Source organism: Lathamus discolor, chromosome 5, assembly GCF_037157495.1.
Source record: "Lathamus discolor isolate bLatDis1 chromosome 5, bLatDis1.hap1, whole genome shotgun sequence".
In the NCBI taxonomy this organism is placed as follows: domain Eukaryota; kingdom Metazoa; phylum Chordata; class Aves; order Psittaciformes; family Psittacidae; genus Lathamus; species Lathamus discolor.
Genome location: NC_088888.1, coordinates 77697568 through 77717145, shown reverse-complemented (window position 1 = coordinate 77717145; position 19578 = coordinate 77697568). Strand labels below are relative to the sequence as shown.

Sequence of the window (19578 nt, the reverse complement as noted above, 5' to 3'; positions counted from 1 at the left end):
TTTCTTCCACAAAGTGGGTCCTGGAGGAGAAAGGTGTAATTGCTAATTGTCTCCTCGAGGTGGTTCCCAGGGTACGGGGATGGCAGCAGTGCAGGGGCCAAATACCAGACTAGGCTCAAGGCCAATGCTTTTATCATGGCTCTCCCAGGCAAAGCAAAAGAAAGTGATAAGCAACACAGCAAACAGCAAAAGCTGAGAACAGCCATTAAAGAACTCTCGAGTTTGATGTACAGAAAGAAAAGGAGCCAGCAACAGAGCAACTGAGGGGAAAAAACAAATCAGCATCACTAACAAGTGAGTCAGCATCATGACCAGCAACACAAAGTAACAGCTTGCTAAGTAACAGCTGAACAGGTTGTTGCAGTTTAACCCCAGCTGGCAGCTAAGTACCATGCAGTCGTGTGCTTGCTCCTACTGCCCCCCTGCAGTAGGATGGGGAGGAGAATCGGAAAAAAAGGTAAAAATAATGGGTTGAGGTAAGAACAGTTTAATAATTGAAATAAAGTAAAATATAAGAACTATTAATTATCATTATTATAATATATTTAATAAACTACATAATGTGTAATGGTAATGAAAGCCCAATAGAAAAAAAACCCAAGTGATGCACAGTACAATTGCTCACCATCCACTGACTGCTACCCAGCCCGACCTGAGCAGTGATCTGGGCCTACTGGGTGCCTACCCCCAGTCATGTATATATATACTGGACATGACGTGCTGTGGTATGGAATACACCTTTGGCTAGTTTGAGTCAGGTCTCTGCTTCCTCCCAGCTTCCTGTGGCCCCCCTCACTGGCAGAGCACTAGAGACTAAGAAGTCCTTGATCAGGGTAAGTGCTACTTAGCGACAATTGAAAAATGGGTATGTTACAGTGTTGTTCTCAGACTAAAGCCAAAACACAGCACTGCACCATCTACTAGGAAGAAAATTAACTCTGTCTCAGACAAAACAGGACATGGGTATAACAGTTGTAAATTCAGGCTAGCACACTGATCAAATCTGTCATTATCTTGAACCTTTTTGAGTCCCTGTTTGTGAGCCAGAAGGGACTGTTGGGGGTTAACCCCAGCCAGCAACCACACAGCTGCTTGCTCTGCACCACTCCACAAGCAGTGAAGAAAACAGGAAGAGCAAAACCAAGAGAATTCTTTAGTTGAGATAAAGACATTTTAGAAAGTGAAGGAAGGGGAAAAAACCCAAGGATGCAAATGCAATCACTTACCATCTCCCAGAACCAGACTGGTGCCCAGCCAGTCTCTGAGCAGTGGCTACCTTGGAAGACAAACTCTCACCAGTTTTTTTATGAGTATGATTTTATATGGTATAGAACACCCCCTTGGCCAGCTGGGGTCAGCTGTCCCAGTTGTATCTTCTCCTCACCTCTTACCCACTCTCAGCCTGCTCTCTGAAGGTGGCAGAGGGGAACAGAGAAACAGGGAAGGCCTTGGTGCTGTGCAAGCACTGCTTGGCCATAGCCAAAACATTGTTGTGTTATCAGCGCTATTTTAGTCACATATCCAAAACACAGCACCATAGGGCTTGCTGTGAAACAAGCTCACTCCCTCCCAGCTGGACTCAGTAAAAACATGAAGACTAGTTCGTTTGCTAAGTTTTCACTAACTAAATCCTTTACTTCCAAGGTTACAGAAAAATTTCTAAACGCTCTGCCTCCCATTGTGAATTTGTTCTACACAGCTGGATCAGTGGTTTTGCATGAAAGTCATTCAGATTTTTCTAAAGTGCGGCGGGTAGGACGCAGACTAGTACTAACTATTACGTGTCCTGCAGTTTAAAGGCTACTTAAAAGAATGAACAAATAATTACTTACCCTTACTTACTTATTAGCTACTGTTAACTTTTTAATACAGTCCGTGGAAAATCCAGACAGATGGAGAGATTACTGCAGATTGGTGCGTTAGGGCCAGATTCACATTGGGACTATAGCATGGCGCCAGGCACTGAAATGCCTAAATTTTGGGGATGTGGCTTTGGTGGTGGAATTTGGAGACCCTATCTAGGGCTCTAGCTTCTTCACATGGTAGGTGAGGAGCCGTAGGTACATGTATCCAAACACGATCTGCGGTAGCCAGAACACTGGACGTGGAGAGCTCTTAAAGCAGAGAGCAAGAAATGTTGGAAAAATGAAGTCTGAAATCTGATCTGTGCCTCACACCTCCCTCTTCTGCTTTCTCTGAAATCTACAGTGACTCCTGGATCTTTCAGAAGATTGGAAGTCTCCACTTCCTTAGTGAAACTGCACCCTAAATTTAACCTCACAGCTCTTCAAGGTAGCCCTTTGAAACAGTGACAGTTTCATATGCAGAAATCTGCCTCTAATGTGAGATCACCTAAAATTTAGGCCAACCAAATGAAAAGGAAATGTCTTTCTAGGTGAGAGATTGAGCTGAAGGGAAAATATTTACATAGCATAGCAGGCTATTGCTCCCTCTCAATTTTTTTTCTTGGAAGCTGCTCATATGGTTTAGAGTGTTACGGTAAACCCTGATAGAGTGCCTATTGGCAGCAGTAGAGACAGAGATACGTGGTATTTATTGTCCTTCCCTGAAATTTAATACATGGGTATCAACTCCATCAAAACAGTGAAGGCCTATAGACAAGAAAGAAAATAGGCTGCTGAAAGAGATGCAGTGTTCTTGAGAAACTATTTAGCACACAGACAACTACTGTGGCACTGATTCATTTGCACTTTTAAGGATCAGACTCTTCTGTTGGTTTTTAAAGATCCTGGAAGATTCATACACATTTTTTATTCTTCCTTTTCCCTGTGTGTCAAATGACAGTTCAGTACCAACTCACTGATAAGAAAAAGAAGATAAAAGAGCGGATTTAAGAAAGCTAGATAGAGGCCACCTCAGAGTTTCTGCCCTGGCCTGCAATGGGGGGTTTATCATTATTCTTGTGCCTACAGATACAGAGAGCTTGAACTCTCTCTCTCTCGATTCTGAAGCAACTTAGCAGAATTCACTTTAGAACACCTTCTGTAGCGTGTTTCCTTCAGAAACTAATGCAGCTGTGGGGCTAATTTGGTATTCATGTTTTAATTTCAGTTCCCTGCACCCTTAGAGATGTCTCACCTGACTCACTCACTGAGTGTCTTGGTGGTCTGGATCTGTCTTTAGAAGAGGAATAATCTCACTAGACAGAAGTTCATCTGAGTTACTCAGAGCTCATTAGCAGCTGTTAATGATTGATGATGCCAAAACTTTCTTTATTTATAATTTTTCCCACCAGCAAAATTATTTTTCCATCATTTACTGTATGGCAAGTTTAAGCTGTTTGCTTGAAATCATTCTTAATTTCCTTTTGTAGTTGTGTTGAAGTAGTTTGTGGCTCACAGGCATCTGCAGACCCTAGGCTGAATGTGAGTGGCCTGAGGCTAGTTACACAGCACTTCTTGATTAAGTTATTTTCTCAAGCAAGAAATATAGAAAGCAGAGGTCGTGCTGGAAAGCAAACCCTTCCCATGTGTCTCCTCCATGTTGGCAAGATAGTGTTCAGACCATTCACAAGGTCTGCATGGTTCTAATTTATAAGCTGTGCCTATGCTTTTACGCACTGCTTTTCTGTGTCCTGAGGTAAAGAGTTCCATGCAATATGTGCTTAATAAAGGGGAGTGTGGTACTAGAGGCAAAGTGTAGACTAGCGAGCCTGACCAGTATTAGGGCTTAAAAACATAGAAACTCAGAAACTCAGTAAAAATAAAATAATCCCAAAATTTTATCCTCCTCAGAGCAGTTAGAACTGATATCAGTAATGTGTTACAGTGCTGCTGTTTACCCGCTAGTGGAGAGAGTACGTGCCCATTGAGTGACACAGTTTTTATTTGCACTTTCCTCCGCATTCTAAACTTCATGAATAGCTGTTTCAAAGTGAAGTAGCTAGAAGGTATTTTGTAAACCATCCCAGCACATAAAGATGATAGCTGACAAAGATTTGATACATCTCTGGAGATACTTTACTCTGTTTGCAGACTCTCTATTTCCTAAATATAGTAATGTAGGGTGTTTATGTGCTTTAAAAGACTTAAAGGTGACCAGTCTAAAATTAGAATTGTCACCTTTATGGGATGTTATAGAAAACACTGCAAATTTTTTCTTTTTGGTTTTTATGTTTCTGACATTGATGGTGTGCAAAACTTAGGGATCATCAGTAAGTTGACATAATTACTAACAATTTTGTTTGGATCCTAATTCTTCTTTGCATGGAATAGAAACTTCCTATTGTGCCATACTTTCTTGAAAAAATAGTTTATTCTTGAAGGTGTCATAACTAGTTTGGTTAAAGTATTTTATATAGGGTATGTTCTACTAAAAATATGGTATATATGATATATGGGATATATGAGGAAAAGATAAAAAGATTCCTAAATGTCAGTAATATTCTGAGGGCACACAATATGGAGGTAGCAGTATTTTGGAACAATATTTAGAGAAGACCATGGCTGTTGTCAGAGAACAACAAGGATAAAATAAGTAATTCAATGTACCACTGTTGTAATCATGCTAATATGATTGTCTTCTAAGAAACATTTTGAAGATATATTCAAAGTTATATTCAATTTATAAGTAAAGATGGTGTTAATACATTGCAGTACCATTGCAATTAGTGTGGCTTTCTTCTTTCTTTAGTAGTTTCCCATTTCTGTTCTTCTCCAAAGGATCCACAGAAAACAAAGAAATGTTGAAAGATAATTCTGTCAGAGTCTAATTTGTAAAATAAACAAATGGAAGGGGGAAATTCCTAAACCTAATATTAGTATGAGTAAACCACTCTAAGATGAAAACCAACCAACATGTGGTTGTCATGTGCCTTGTAAAGTTACAGCTACCTTACAACATGTCCTAGTTAAAAGGCTGGGGGAAGCCCTGCTGCACTTGGACTCCCTCTCTTAGAGCTAAGGGATATTGGTTCTTAGATGATGCCTGTGTACCATGAGGATTGCTGAATGAATGGCAGACATAGCTTTCAGTCTGCATTTGTCATGTACTGTCCAAAGAATAGAGCTGTAGCTGACATCTGCTTCCTTTTATTAAAGCCTTTCTGGAAGCCTACAACTAGAGAGATTACTGAAATAAACATCTGGCCCTTAGGAGAGGAGTAACAGGTTGCTTTGTGGAGTCAATTCTATAAGCTCTTTAAAAATCATGATCAGAGATCCTACCAGAAGGCTGGGTAATTGAAAACTGTCATGTTTAAAATGCCCTGTGATGTGCAGACAAGATCATGTTTTTTTGTGGATTTATATAACATTTTAAAATATTCACACGTGCATACACAGTCATTCTCCAAGGAGAGCTGTGCTGCGTAAGAGTTTTCCGCTGTAATCCTAATCAGATCAGTAAATGAATGTCATCTGTTCTAGAACACTCAACTGCCTTTTTCAGGAAGGATGCTAACAGCTCATTCTCACTGGCATACAGTATTAATTCAGCAGCAAAGTGCTGATTTGATGCTTCTAAATGATAAGTTCTCCACCATTACTTGTAAGAGCAATTACTTTGCCCCTGTCATAAGAATTGAGATACCATAATAATATATTAAAAGCTTAATAATCAGTGCATTTTAAAAAATCTATATGAAAAGCAGTGCAAGCTAAATTTGGGTGGGTTCCTTTTTTTTCTGCTTTTTGGTGTATTAAGGATTGGTTTTCTGCTTCTTGGTGTGGTATAAGCAGTAAGGATTTGTTTAGCAAGCTCACTCTTGTTGCAAACTAAAAGCAGAGAGCAACAAAGCCGACTTGCTCATTTAAAGAAACTTACTGGAAGGAAGTTTATTCACAGTTAGTGTCTTTGAAACTTTATTAGATACAATGCTCTCCTAATCACAGTGGCAGTAATAGGTAAACAGTGCAATTGCTAATCGTAAGTAAAGTCTACTTTGTGTTATTGTTTGACTTTGACCCAGTGCCATCATGCTGGTGTAATGTTCCTTGAAGCACAACTAATTATTTATGCTGATCTGTAGTACTGCCAATTTCAACTTCGGTGTGCAGCAAATAGTTTCTCCCAGTCATGACAGTGTTTAAAGCCTCAGTGTACATGCTTAACAAAATGCTGGGCCAAATAAATTAATTTGCCAGTGTCTGTCATCATACTAGTACAGTGATCTCGTTTCCCAGCACCAGGAATACGGCACGCTTAAGGTCTCCACATCACAGCTGGGGTACAGCTGCTGCCAAGTGGAGCTTTGTGAACTTGGCAGTTGTTGCTGAAAGGAGAAGCTAGCCTGGAAGTGGGATTTCTAAACAGAAGAGAATGCCTAAGGACCAACAGTTTTCTTACTGGAGTGAATTCTCATAAACCCCCCATGAATGCCAGAAGGATGTAAGACATTCGTGTTGTAATGAGGAGTTAAGTCCAGATTTCCTGAATGCTTGGGTACTATGCCAAAGACTAAGCTGCCCTTAGTTCACTGTAGCATTTGGGCAGTGGATGGGTGGTGGGATTTCTGCATATCTTAGACATTAAGAGAGTTCTCCTGTTTTTGCTTAATCTGTTTTAAAGAGGTGCAAAGCTGCCACGGCACCTTTTATTTTCAGGATAAACTGCAAGAATTCAGATTTTGAAAACAAAGCTATCTAAGCTATCTTTTTTTGCCTTTTTTTCCCTTTCTTTTACCAGTGTACTAAGTGAACATAGCACATAACTTTGCTGATTATATTAAAACTTTGTGTAAGATACACCTTAAGATAATAGAAGTGTATAAATGTGTGAGACTGAAGGTCCAGCTAGCCCAGTTTTGTCCCAGCAGTGGCCATAAGCATGTGCTTAGGAAAGACTCCGAGCAAGTCAAGCATATAAAATATTTCTGTGGAGTATTTTCCCTGACTGTAGTTATTTTTCCGAAACAAATATCACTTTCATGTATTTAGTAATTCTTACTGCCTTTCCCTTTTGTGAACTTCAGCATTCTGGTGAAGCCATGTAAGCACTTCACATCTTTCTTATGCTCTGGCAATGTGCTCCCGTAGGCCCACTGAGCTCTGCGTCTAGTACCAACTGTCCTGCCACCACAGTGAGCATGACAGCCTTACTCCCATTACTACCTGGGGTAACTTTGCTCCTGAAGACCTTTGCAGCTATAGCCTGCCTCTCTATCCCAGTTTGGAGTCACTCAGTAGGAGCAGGGAAAACAAAGAAAGCAAAGCATGCTGGCCATGCAGGACCAGCAAGATTTTGCTTGTCTGTAGGTGAGCTGTTGAAACCAGTACAGTTAGCTCTGTTTATTTTTCAACAAAGCAAGAGCTAATCCATTCCACAGTAGCTTTTAGAGTATCTTCAATACTGTAACCATTCTAGTGTTAAAACTGAGGGGCTGTATCTTCCTCACACTACTTGATGGGTGATCAAGCTGCCATTGACCTTAAAGGTGAGGAGCCAGGCCTGAAGCAGTCAGATGCCTGTTATCCTGTTCAGAAACCTTCTCTGACTTAAAATAGGTTTTTACTTAACTTTATTTATACTCCTGTCAGTTCTCTATCCCATCAAACCATCCTGAGATGCATTTTTTTCCTCCTAACTGGCATTTTTCATTCTCGGTAACCTTTCATACCTTCGTCTTTGTGATATATCACCTGTATTTCTGGCTTTTCAACTTTTCCAGAGGGATTGAATATCTTTGTGTCACTGATGTCTCTATGTCTACTTTCTCTATCTCCCCTTAGTTTTAGTAGCCTTAATCAGCTATTTATGTTGCCAGAATTTTGTATGTTCCTGATGTGTAATGAGCAGCTCTGAAAAGCATCAAGGATCATCATTCAAAATAATATGGTCAAAATGATATTTGCACACACAGTTGCCTTTTGAAGTGGGGCAGTGGGTGGCAGTTTGCCATGCTCATGTATTTTTAGGTTAACAGCTGCTTTCTGAGTGCCTCCAGGGCCTCAGTGGGAGCCACTTCCTTGCACAGGGGCGAGACTGCACTGCTCAGCTGACCCCAGCAAAGCTGCAGTGCCTGCTGGCTGCTTGGGACAGTGACAGAGGGATTGTAGTAGCTTGCTACTGGTGGTGGAACCTGGTGGAGAAACAGGGAACCACTGCCTTGCCAAAACCAGCAGATGGTGGTGTCCTTCCTCTGTGGGAGGCAGTGTCCCACTGAGTTTTTCCAAGTGGAACCTACTGGCTCACAACCAAGTTGAGTTCTTGACTGCGTACAAAGCTCTCAGCTTCCACTGAGCTTTGGCACCATTTTCTTTCTTGAGCCTCTGCATCTACTGCTGGTAGCAGTGGGATGTTCTTTATGCATGACAAGAATTTTCATGTCCTCACCCATGGATTTGGTGTCTTTATACGTCATCCAAATCTGCACAGACATTCTCTCCTTATGAAAGTAAGGTCAAAGGCAGGATGCTTTTGGAACATCTGTTACCTCGGCTGTATTACCAGGAAAGCCAGGGATGCCCACTTTGAACTCCTACCACATGCCAAAGCACAACTGATGAATCCTTGAGATCGGGTTCCCTGAGATCATGCTTCTCAAAAATCTCTTAAGAAACTACCTTACTAAAGTGATTTCTTTCACCTTTTATGGGACTATAATGCATTTTTATAACATTTTTTTCCACATGTGATTATTTTGAGATCATACGTTTGTATTGCACTGTTTAGTAGGAAAATTCTTCTATTCAGAATTTTACTGCTGCTTTATCTAAAATCGTGGTGCTTCTTCCCCCTGTTCTCTCTGAAAGTAAGAAAGTGTCAATAGCATTTTGATATATTTTGTAATGCAGATGTTTCAAAACTTCAGGGAGTTGCTTCTAGTGGATAATCTGTTGTGGTAATAAATACTATGCTCCTTTTCAAATGAATCAGTCCGCTGGGATTTGTGCTCTTTCAAACATATACTTCCTCATTTTAGCTCACTCTGTAACCTTCACAATTTTTTTAGTGAGTGAATCCAGGTTTGATAATTAGTAAGGATGTGAAAAAACCACTGTGCTAAATCAGTCCCGGGTACTTCTGGGAGTAAAAATTGATAACTGTCACTTTCAGAAAGCTTTTTTAGCATTAGAAAGTCTTAAATTAATTTGCAGAGTTTAAGGTAAACATGTATCAACAAATATTGGTGGATTAGCAGAGTCACAAAGTCTTTGTCAGAGATAGGAATGCAGCCTTATTTCTTATGACGTTATTTTCAGGCTGTGAATCCTTCCCTGCTCTGTTTTCTTTCCAATTTACTATCAAAGAGTGAAAAAAACCATGGACTTAGAGTAGCAGTGGTTTAGAGCTAATGGAACTTCTGGGATTAATACTTGTCAGGACAACTCCAGAAATCAAAAACGATGTTGAGAGATCACTCACCCCAAAACCAAAGAGCCTTCCTTGGACAAAGCACTGAGACAGAGAGGTGTCTGAGGGTTCATGAAAACTGCCTGTGGGCTTAGGAGGAGAGGGTGCTCCTGGCAGATGGGAGAATGATGTCTGTCTTGTGCCAAGCTGCTGCAGAAATGCTCACAATAGCTGCCTGCCCCCAGGTTGGCTGCCAATAGTTTACAGGGCTGTAATGAGCAGCTTGAGGCAATTTATCCTGCCCTGATATTAAAGGTGTGTGTGCTGTTCTTCTTGCTGTGGGTTGTACTTAACCACTGCTCCCCTACCTCCAACTCCAGAGACAGTGTGATTTACTTGTAGATGAACCCAGTGGAGAAAATGAAGGTTATTTCTCAGTTAGATCACATGCCGTCTTCACATGTGGTAGCTTATATAGCTTGTGTCCCTCATGGCTTTTCGTCTGCTTTAGCAGAATCACACTGGACCTTTTTCAGGTTTAACACCATATGTGCAGTTTTTCAAGTCTTGTTTATAGAGGTTAAGGGGTTAATCAAACATCCTTCTGCAGAGCTTCAGTATTACTACTCCTCTAGGTACTCAGTCATTACATTGTCCTTTTTTCATTCATGGCACTGTAGAGGTTGCTTTTAGTACTATTTCAGCTTATGCCATGGCTTAGTTGTGACATCTGTCTATTTTATGTGGATTTACTTTCTGGCTAGTAATTATAAATTTATGTTACTTAAGAAATTAACATCAGTTCATCTCTGTTAATGATTTTTTAAATTGATGTAAGAATGACTATTTCCTCTGTTTAACGATATGTTTAATTTCAAAGTTAGGTAGAACATATCATACCTAAAATTAACAGTGAGGAAACTTAAAACTGTGTCTAATATGTTAGCATTTTAAACAGTAGTGGTAGTAGTTCTGTGCTCATAATGATAAACAGCATTTGCCTGCAAATTCTGTTTTTCAGTCTGTGATGCTGATCATTGCAGGAGATTCTACCTTCCTTTGCACCAGAACTGTGATATGTACCAGAACCTTGATATGTTTCATCCCCCTGTCAGTGAAAGCAAATAAACTTGGCTCTTCCCATAATGTGGAATGGGTAGATGGTATTCATTGGAAATGATGTCTCGCACATGGAGACAGCCATGGAACTGAAAACCACACAGAAGGAATGTGTGTGCACTCTCTCTCTATATATACATAGATATACATGTGTATGAAAGCTGGAAGAATCAGTAGACAGAAAGCTGAGTCCTGGAATACTGACTTACTGCCCTAGCCTATAGCACAGCACTTTGCTATGTTTTAAGAGATGACGACAAAAAGCCGTCTTAAGAAGGTTTACTCTTTCTGCTCATTTCAGCTAGTTTGCCTGAGGCCTGATGACCACCATACACTCCTGCTGGCCTCTCTGTGTCTTTCAGAGCTGATACTCTTATTATAGAGAGATAGGTAGGGAGATTGCCTCTGTGCTGCTCTGCTTTTTCTGGGGTGAGGGTATTCGAATGATCATGGAGCTGCAAAGTATCACTTTGCTAGAACAGTTGCGTGCATATTGGTATAGAAGCGTATCATTTTGGAGATGCTAGTAAAACATATTTGGCTTGTGCACTGTAAAGGTTTTAAGAGAAATTCTGCACATCTGGAGGACGGTCATGGATCTTGCGGAAGGTGTATTATCTTTGCTATGTCGACTATGACTTTTCTGTCCAAACAATCTTTTATTTTATGTTGGTGGAGAGAAAAAAAGAGAACAAAGAGAAGTAAAGTCTTCATCTGCAAGCACACGCTTTCCTTACAAAGTTATTTCACAAAATACCAACCATCCTTCTGCAAAGATATAATTTGATATATCTTATAACTGTGTCTGGCAAGTGGGAGGAAGGGCCCTTCAGGGATTTACACTGCATTGTGAAGACCCAGAGGAATGCTGGGAAGCAGAACCCTTGCCCAGACCATTTTTGCTTCTTGCTCAGGATCTGAGAAGCCAACATGTAACCACAAGTGATTATTGGCTAGACATGTGTGTAAACTCTGGATGGAAGATAGAAGAAGGTTCCTAATCTTTGCATATCCTATGACAGCCTTCCAAGAATAGCCAGGTCAGAGAAAGATTTCTGCTTTTCAATTAGAGCAACCCTGTGATTGTGGGGTAGTTTGTGAAGTTGCAGGTTCAAGAGAAGGCAGGAGTGGAAAGTGACAAGTGGGCAAAGAAGCAGCTGCTGGGGAAAAATTGAGGGGAAAGTACCTGAAACCGTAACTATGAGATGAGCTCTCAAAAAGTATGAGATGAATGCTTAGGAGCCAAAGAAGTGCTAACTTTGTGAGTCAGGTGCATTGGGACTGTCTGTTACACAGATGGAAAGCAAGCAGGGGCACCAGGGCTGCCTGTTACTATTCTGTGTTGAAAGCAAGTAGGTGCACAGTCAATATTTAAAGGCATTTCTCTTGTTGAATGCTTTCAAGTTAAGCATAACTACTAATCTTAGATATTTAGAGATAATTACTATGTAGTGATGAGCACATACCTGAAATTTCCTGACATTTACAGAGTATTTTACATGTCAGTAGTGGTTAAATAAGGATTAATGTTTCAGCTCTGCAGTTACGTGGTGGAGGAAAGGAGTCTGAACTGGGCACTTTACTGTTTGTGAGTGGTCATACAGGAGATCTTTGCCAAACCATGAAGAGAACCTGAAACTTCCTGGCTCCTTGCCATATGCCACATCCATTTACTAAACTGCTCTTGTTTCCTCTTTTTCCCTTGAAAACTGAATATTGTCAGCTTAGGATAGAAGAGTAGCAGGTGTCCAATGCAATAAATAAGTAAAAGCAGTAGTAACACTTTGACATCAGAATCTGATGTTAAGCAAATGAAATCTAAAAGGGACTTGATCATGTTGATGAAGCTTGTTTTTGTCATTCTAAACAATGAGTTTCTCTATGGTAACATTTTATATTTAACTGTGTGGCTGTCCAAGGCTGAGATATGATTGCTGATGAAGTCTCTGTTCCACCACGCAAGAAATAAGGAGTTCAGCTGCCTTAGGACTTCTTCTTGGAGGTTTGCATGTTATGAAGTATATTGTTTGCTAAAATGCAAATTGCAAACACAGTCAGAAACTCATTTGGGTTGTTAGGCACTTGAATACAGTTAAAGTGTACCACAATAGATTTCCTTTTAATGCAAGTCCACATTTATATTTTCCTATCAAATAAAGTAGTGAAAGGTGGCGTAAGAGAATTTTTGTGTTTTTCTTTACCACTGTGGTTGGTGATACCTTTGTAGTTTAGAATAGCTTTTAGATTTGCATAGGAGAATACGGGTAGGTATCAATATTTTACTGAGCATTATTGCCCTTTCGGCTAAAGCATGGTGTGGTAAGATAATCAGGAAAACATGAATACAAATGTTGACTTGTCTTTTTTTCCTCTCTAGGATTATGATGGATTTTTTGAATCAAAGGAGAGCAACACTGTCTTCTCCTTCCTTGGACTGAAACCTACTTTGACATCAAAGGTCGGTGTAGATTTTTCATGGAGTTTTTGAAATAAAGTGAGATTGAATTTTCTTTGAACCGAAAGAACTCTGTGTGTTTGATGTACAGCTGCCCTGATCTATACCTTGTCCATATCAGCTTCATACCAATGAGGTAATTGAAACAGTTGCCATGAAAAGCAAAGCATTTTAAATGAAACCAAGCATATACAGGGGAGTTAATCTGAGCAGCAGATGGATGAATTTTAATGAATACAGTCTCCTTCACATTATCAATCTAAGTTGAAAGCAACTTACTTAATTATTACGGGAGACAGAAGTAGGATCTTAGTCACTGGAATATCTGCAGTTCATGCCATCAAAACATCATTTTACAGGGCCAGCATGACATAATGGCTCAACCAGGCCATTTATTCATTAGGCATTGATGTGCTTTTAAAAAAAAATGCTGAAATGGTGAAGCAGTCAGGAGTTACATCAACTTTTTGGGAAAGAATTCAGTTTTAATAAATACATATATACAGGTCAGGACACAAAGCCAGATAACATCTTTCTGTTGAGGGCAGTATGCTAGATGAGATTTTATTGCTATATGGAAGCCTGGACACTTATTCAAAGAGACCGTATGATGCACCTTTTGACAGTAGGTCAGACACATAGGGGATGATTTTTCTTCTCTCGACTACTGTAGGTATAGCTGTATTTGGTAGTAGTACTGCTTCAGGCCTGGAAGGCAGCTCCTGCATACAGTTCCTTTTCTGCCAGGAATTCATTTATTTCTGGACTCCACAAGGGACAGCAGTGGGGGCAAAACCTCAGCAGGGCACTGCAAAAGCAGGCTATTTTGACAGCCTGCCTCACTTCGTAGCTTGAAGAACTAGCCCTAGTAAAAAGCTGATGTGCTACCGCAATCAGAAATAGCTTCTATGCAGCTCTGTTCCTACCTAAACTTGGCCAGATCACTGCTTCCGTCTGGTAGTGCTTCAGAGTGATGAATCCTCAACTGCCGTGTTAGGACCAGGGTTAGGGGCACCTTACATGCACAGGTGACGGACATAAGAGAGAAGCATTAATGATCTTTTTCTTTTCCTCTTTTCTTTCAAATAGGAGTCAGAACCATAGAAAGCCTACCTGAAGTATGGACAAGCACACCTCCTGGATGAATGACCCTGTTCTTCAGCACACAACAGCTTTCCTAATGGATCACTGTGATAGAGCAAACATGCATCATTAGTAGTAGTCTGCTTGCTGTGAGACGGTGCTCTCCAGCAATGCGGAGTTAATAACACATATGAAACAGGATTAAGGCTGGGCTACTCATCGTCCTTTTTAAAAATATTTATTGTTGATGTTTCATTTTTGTCTTTGGATTGCTTTTGCAGCTAGCACTGGTATTCTAACAGACACCAGTGTTTGAGAATAAGGAGTGGAAGAGTAGGGCTTCTATTGTTCATGGATATACTTATGTAGTCAGATTCTTCACCTTTTCTAATTCTTCCAGCTACTGTAGTTGAAGTTAGCTCCTCATGATAGTTAAAATGCTGGTGATTATTAGAATGTTTGTGCTGGTTATGATCTAGAAGGTAAAAAATTGTCAATCTTAAGATCTCCATGTAAGCCAATAACTGCTGTGGTTTTGCTCTACATTTATTTATAGTGATGTTTATGCTAGATCATGTTTATTATAAGAGACATGGGCTGCTAACCATGTTCATGAAAACTCAATTTGTCTAATGATGCACACTGCAACTGACTGTTCAAAAAGTTGTTATTATGGAGAAGGTGCCAAAGTGAAATATTTTGACATGGTTCCAAGTGGAGGTGAAATGTGCAGAAAAACGTTTGATGGAAAATACTGAGTAGTTCAGAAGAAGAGATCTCATAGCTAATGATAATATTAAGTTATGGCTTAACTGAGAAAACTTAACCTCCAGAGTTGGAGCTCTATAGTTAAACAGTCTTAAACTGAAATTTTGCCAAATCCTTGAGTTTACCTTCAATAACACACAGCTCCACCATTAGCCACATGAGAGTCAGGTGGTACTTCCAAAGCCAGAGCTTAGTCCCATGGATGGTTAAACTCTCTATCATGGAACAAGAGCACATCTAACTCACCTAGCTGTTATCCTGGTTGTATCCCCAGGTGTAGAAATGTGGCGGTGCCTCAAAGACAGTGAGAAAGCTAAGTGTGTGCTTTGCTGGATGAAGCCACAATGGTCAGCCAGCTGAGGAGCAGTAGTCAAGTAAAGGACATGGAGATTATTCCAGAGAGACTCCATTGATGCATGTAGTAGAATTTAGGCCTGTGACTTGCCAATAACCATTCCAAAATACATTCTAGACAAAAGTCAAACTGCATTATGCATTTTGAATCAAGTCTGGCTATGAAAATAACAGCTATGCTGTAATGTAGCTTTTACTGAAGTGATTTCATAATGACAGGGTAGTGCCATTCCAATAAACGTCCTTATGTCTTTGGGTAAAAAAAGACAACCATTATGTGGAAAAGCTTCTTTGCAATCACAGCATTACTCAGATTATGTGGCTTGAAGGAAGCTAAACTCTTCAGAAAGCGACACTGCCTGTGCAACAAGTGTTTAACATGTTCTGCTAAAATCAGTAACCATGGCATCTGAGACATGTTAGTTGGAAGGGACAGCTGGAGGTCATCTGGCCCAGAACTCTCAAAATCCAGGCTAACACCACACTAGGTCGGACCAGATAAGGGTTTGCCTAGCCTAGTGTTAAAAATATCCAACTATGAAGACCTTGTAACCCACTAGGTAACCTGTGCCAGTGCTGCAGCATTTTCCTGCTGAAAACTTTCTTTTAATGTCCAGCTTCAGCTCCAAGGCTGCAATTTGTGGCTGTTGCCTTTGCTATGTTTTCTGGCACTCACAGGAGGAGATTGGCACCAACCTTTTTGTATCTCAAATTAGTCGTAAGCTACCATTAGATCATCCATCAGCCTTCTTCTTACGAGAGTGAACAAAACTGTCTTCCTCAGCCTCTCCTCACAGGCTGTGTTCTTTAGGCCCCTGGCTGTTGTGCTTTGATGGAAGGCTATTCTTTCCAGTTTGTTCACATCCTTCATGAAGTGGGAAAAGATCCCAAACCAATATTGCAGATGTGGCCAGGGGGATAACAACTTTCCTCAGCCTGCAGGCCACACTTCTGAAGTAGTGCACTTCATGCTTTCCCCTTTCTGCAGTGAGTACATTGCTGTCTTATGACCAACTTGGCTTTCATTAAAATCCTCAGGTCCCTTCAGCAGGAGTATTATTCTGTCAGTCACTTCCCAGCCTATACTGATGCTTTGTCACCCCCAAGCAGAAATTTCTACCTGTCTTTAGCAAACTTCATGAGGTTTCTGTTAGCCCAGTCCTCAAGGTTATTGAGATGCCACTGGACTGAAGCTCTGCCAGCTTCACCAACCAGTGAACCAGCCTTGCTGAGGGTGCCCACTAGGTCATCATCCAGGTCCCTGCTGAAGATGCTGGACAACAGAACTGTAGCCTCTCAGATTCTGGACAACAGCTTACAACTACAGAGTCATGACATGAACAATGTTCATGACTGACAGTTGTTATAGTGAAGAACAGGTTACCTTCTTGCTCTTGCTGTCTCAGCTACAAACTGCTTACAGTTGTGTGGCTTTTCCCTCTGGTACAAAGGCAAGAAAACTTTAAAAAAGGAGATGTTAAAGGAGTCCATCCATAGATCAGTTTCACTTTGGATCCTCTGGTGCCTCCTCTGCTCAGTGAAAGGGTTAGATGGATCACACACATATTTCGAGTCCATGGTTGTATTTACTAGTCAAAATCTTAGCTGCAGCACCTTCTCTACAGGAATCCTGAATGTGAGCTGATAACATGCATATACATACATATATGTATACATATATGTATGCATGTGCATTTTAAAGAATTATGTTATCTGTTGTAAGTTATTGTTATGTTCTTGTTACCAGTCCCACACTTTAATGAGACTTGAAGCTCATTATAGGAAGGGAATGTGACATGGGGTGGAGCTGGTTGTTATCTTCACCAAGTTCGATATAACTATTCCTAAAAAAAACCTTAAAAGAAAATATGTATATTTTCAAATGAATATAGATATAATTTTACATAATTACACAGTTGATTACAGAGAAGCCATCCTGGATTTATCATGTACTTGATACATTGTAAACTTTGAGAACTGCCTGAAATCCCAGTTTTGAAAGACTTAGGTAAGTGTGTAAGTATATACACAGGAGTAATCCTGGGGAAAATCGCAGGTTTACTGATGTGAAAGGCAAAACCACACTGATTTCTCCAGGGATTACATTAGTTTCACAAAACTCCTCTTGAATTTTGATAATTGCAGAATAGAAGCCTCCTGTTCAGTGGAGAGGTAGGTAGGTAAACCTAGCTTATTTCAGAGCACGCATGTGGGCATAATCGGTTGTATGGAGGACAACACTAGCTCCAAAGGTATCCTGCTTGCTTGCATGGATTGGCAGTGTAAGTCCCTTAGAGCACTTGAATTTTAAGTGTCTAGTTTAGAAGGAAAAAAAAAGTATATACGTTGCTTGAATGTGAATTTGGTCTGTTGTGTGACAGCCTTATTTTTGTAATTAAAGCAAGTAGAGTTCTAGTTTGTTACACAAGATGATGTGGGATTTTTTTAAACCGGTTTTGTAATAATGAAATGTAGCTATCAGGTAACCGAAAAGGTCTGTGGAAAACAGAGCCATTTATTGAAAGGAATAACAAATTCTTTATTCTGTTTAAAATACCTGCATATGCATATGAGAACCAAATGATCCCAATTTTTAGCTAATACTTGTAACTACCCTGTGTTTTTAAAAGGGAGAGTAGTGTGAATTAAACTGTAAACCTTTGTACCTAGCCGAAGTTGCTGTGCAGGCTGACGTGCATGCACACATTCACTGTATCAGTGGCTTTGATAGAGGTGTTTTTCTTTGTGCCACACACTACTGGATAGTGCCTTGCCAGAAAGAGGACTGTTTCTGTAGGGTCTTCTTACATGTGCTTAAACTTTGAACTAAGAAAGGGGTAGTTTCTATGTTGCTATTTTTTTAATAACACAGTACATTAATTTTGAGGCCTGAGTCAAAGGACACATGCTTTGTAAGGCTGAAACAGCTTTTGGTGAGTCTGCTGGACTCTGGATTTGTCCTAGTGTGGCTTTTTGTATTTTTCTTTCCTTTTCCTTTTTGTTGACTGTCTTGAACCAAACCTTCCATGGGAAATGGACCTGGAGTAAAGCCCCTAAATCCATGTTTACACTTTAAAATAACTATCTGTCTGATTCAAGGATTCAGCATCACAAGTGCTATTGCTGAAACAAAGTGGAGCTACCAAGCTTTCAGTGGCTTTCTTGGATCTCTTCCCTGCCCTATCTCCCCATCAGGCCATTTACTTATGGAGTCCAGTTTGGGGAATACCATGATTCAGAAGTAGGACCATGAGATTGTAGGCAGTGCATTGTGGCACTTTACAGGAGTGCAAGAGTGGGCATCACCAGGCAAGTGCTAGATCCCATTAGGTGTTTGTACTTGCCTAATCAGACTTGTCCACTGATTTCACTAGACCCTGGCACAAGCAGTGGGAGGAGGAGGAGGGAGACCCACATGTTTGCCCTGCACAGAGGGCAGGAGTGAAAGACATGGTGCAGAATGGCCCACAGCACCCTGAGCAGTGTGGTTCTAACAGGAACCCTTGGCTGGCAGTGCATGTGTGCAGCCACACAGTGCTGCGGTCCATGGGACTCCAGCTGCATCATGGCCTAGCCACCATCCTCCTGCTCCCTAAGGAATTTGGGAGGCGAAATAGAGAACAGCTTCTTGATAGTGGTCCTTCTGCCAGGGCAGATCCGGCTTACTCTCTTCTTCCTATTCTTTACCTCTTCCCAATGTGCTTCATCCTGTCCTGTGTAGACCCACCTGTGTGCAAAGCTTCTGTTCCCGGCCTTCTGTCGCACCCTGTGAGGTCACAAATGCAGAGTTGCTGTTCACCTTCATGGCATCAGTGTTTTGTAACTCAGCGGGGGAGGGAGCATGTTGCATCCTAGGCCGTGTACACGTTATATATTGAAACCGTGTTCGTCTAATAAAAATTGTAACCCAGAAAAGACGCGTGGACTGTGTTGTGTGTGCCAAAGGACAAAATACGAGTCTTTACTCTTGCTGCAGCTCCCTCTAGTGACAGCCTGGTGCTTCGGTTCCAGCAGACCCTGCAGATGGGAGCACGGCAGAGCTCCTCGCCTAGGATGGGTGAGCCTCTCTAAGATGCTAAGCGGCTTTGGTCCTGGTAGCTCAGTGAGAATTGCAATGTGTAGGACACCTCAGGTTAGGGTCTAGGTCCTCCCCAGGTGAATAGTAGTAAAGAAAAAACCCAAACCAACCCAAACCAAACCAAAAAAGGGATGTTTTATTGTCTTCAATTTTTGCACTGGGGTTAGCTGATAAAAGAAATGACAGGTACTTTGGGGTGGCTTGGACAGAGGGCCCAGGAAGTTTTCACACCTGAAAGTTTTGCTTCTAGGGTTAAAACCTTCAGGAGAGCTGCTTTTTCTTGTCTGAAAGGAATGTGAGTTTCTGGTTTACCTGCCCACTTTGCCGATCCATAGTAGGAATTTAAATATATTTTGCCTAGGAGGTGGCTAACCAAAGGTACACATTTGCATCATGACATTTCTCTTGATTAACAGGCTAGTATGTGGTTTTTAATACCTGTCTGAAACTTGTCCGTTATCTCTAGTGT

The 19578-nt window shown here is 40.9% G+C and overlaps 1 protein-coding gene across 1 annotated transcript in view; it reads left to right on the top strand.

Moving 5' to 3' along the window:
* The window catches only part of SH3BGRL2 (SH3 domain binding glutamate rich protein like 2), a 49073-nt gene extending 30127 nt beyond the window's left edge, over positions 1-18946 (top strand). Inside the window, exons 4-5 of the mRNA XM_065682609.1 lie at positions 12749-12829; positions 13916-18946. Coding sequence (XP_065538681.1) covers positions 12749-12829; positions 13916-13930 — 96 coding nt within the window. The 3' untranslated portion in view covers positions 13931-18946. The remainder of the gene's footprint in view (positions 1-12748; positions 12830-13915) is intronic.
* The last annotated feature ends 632 nt before the right edge of the window (positions 18947-19578 follow it).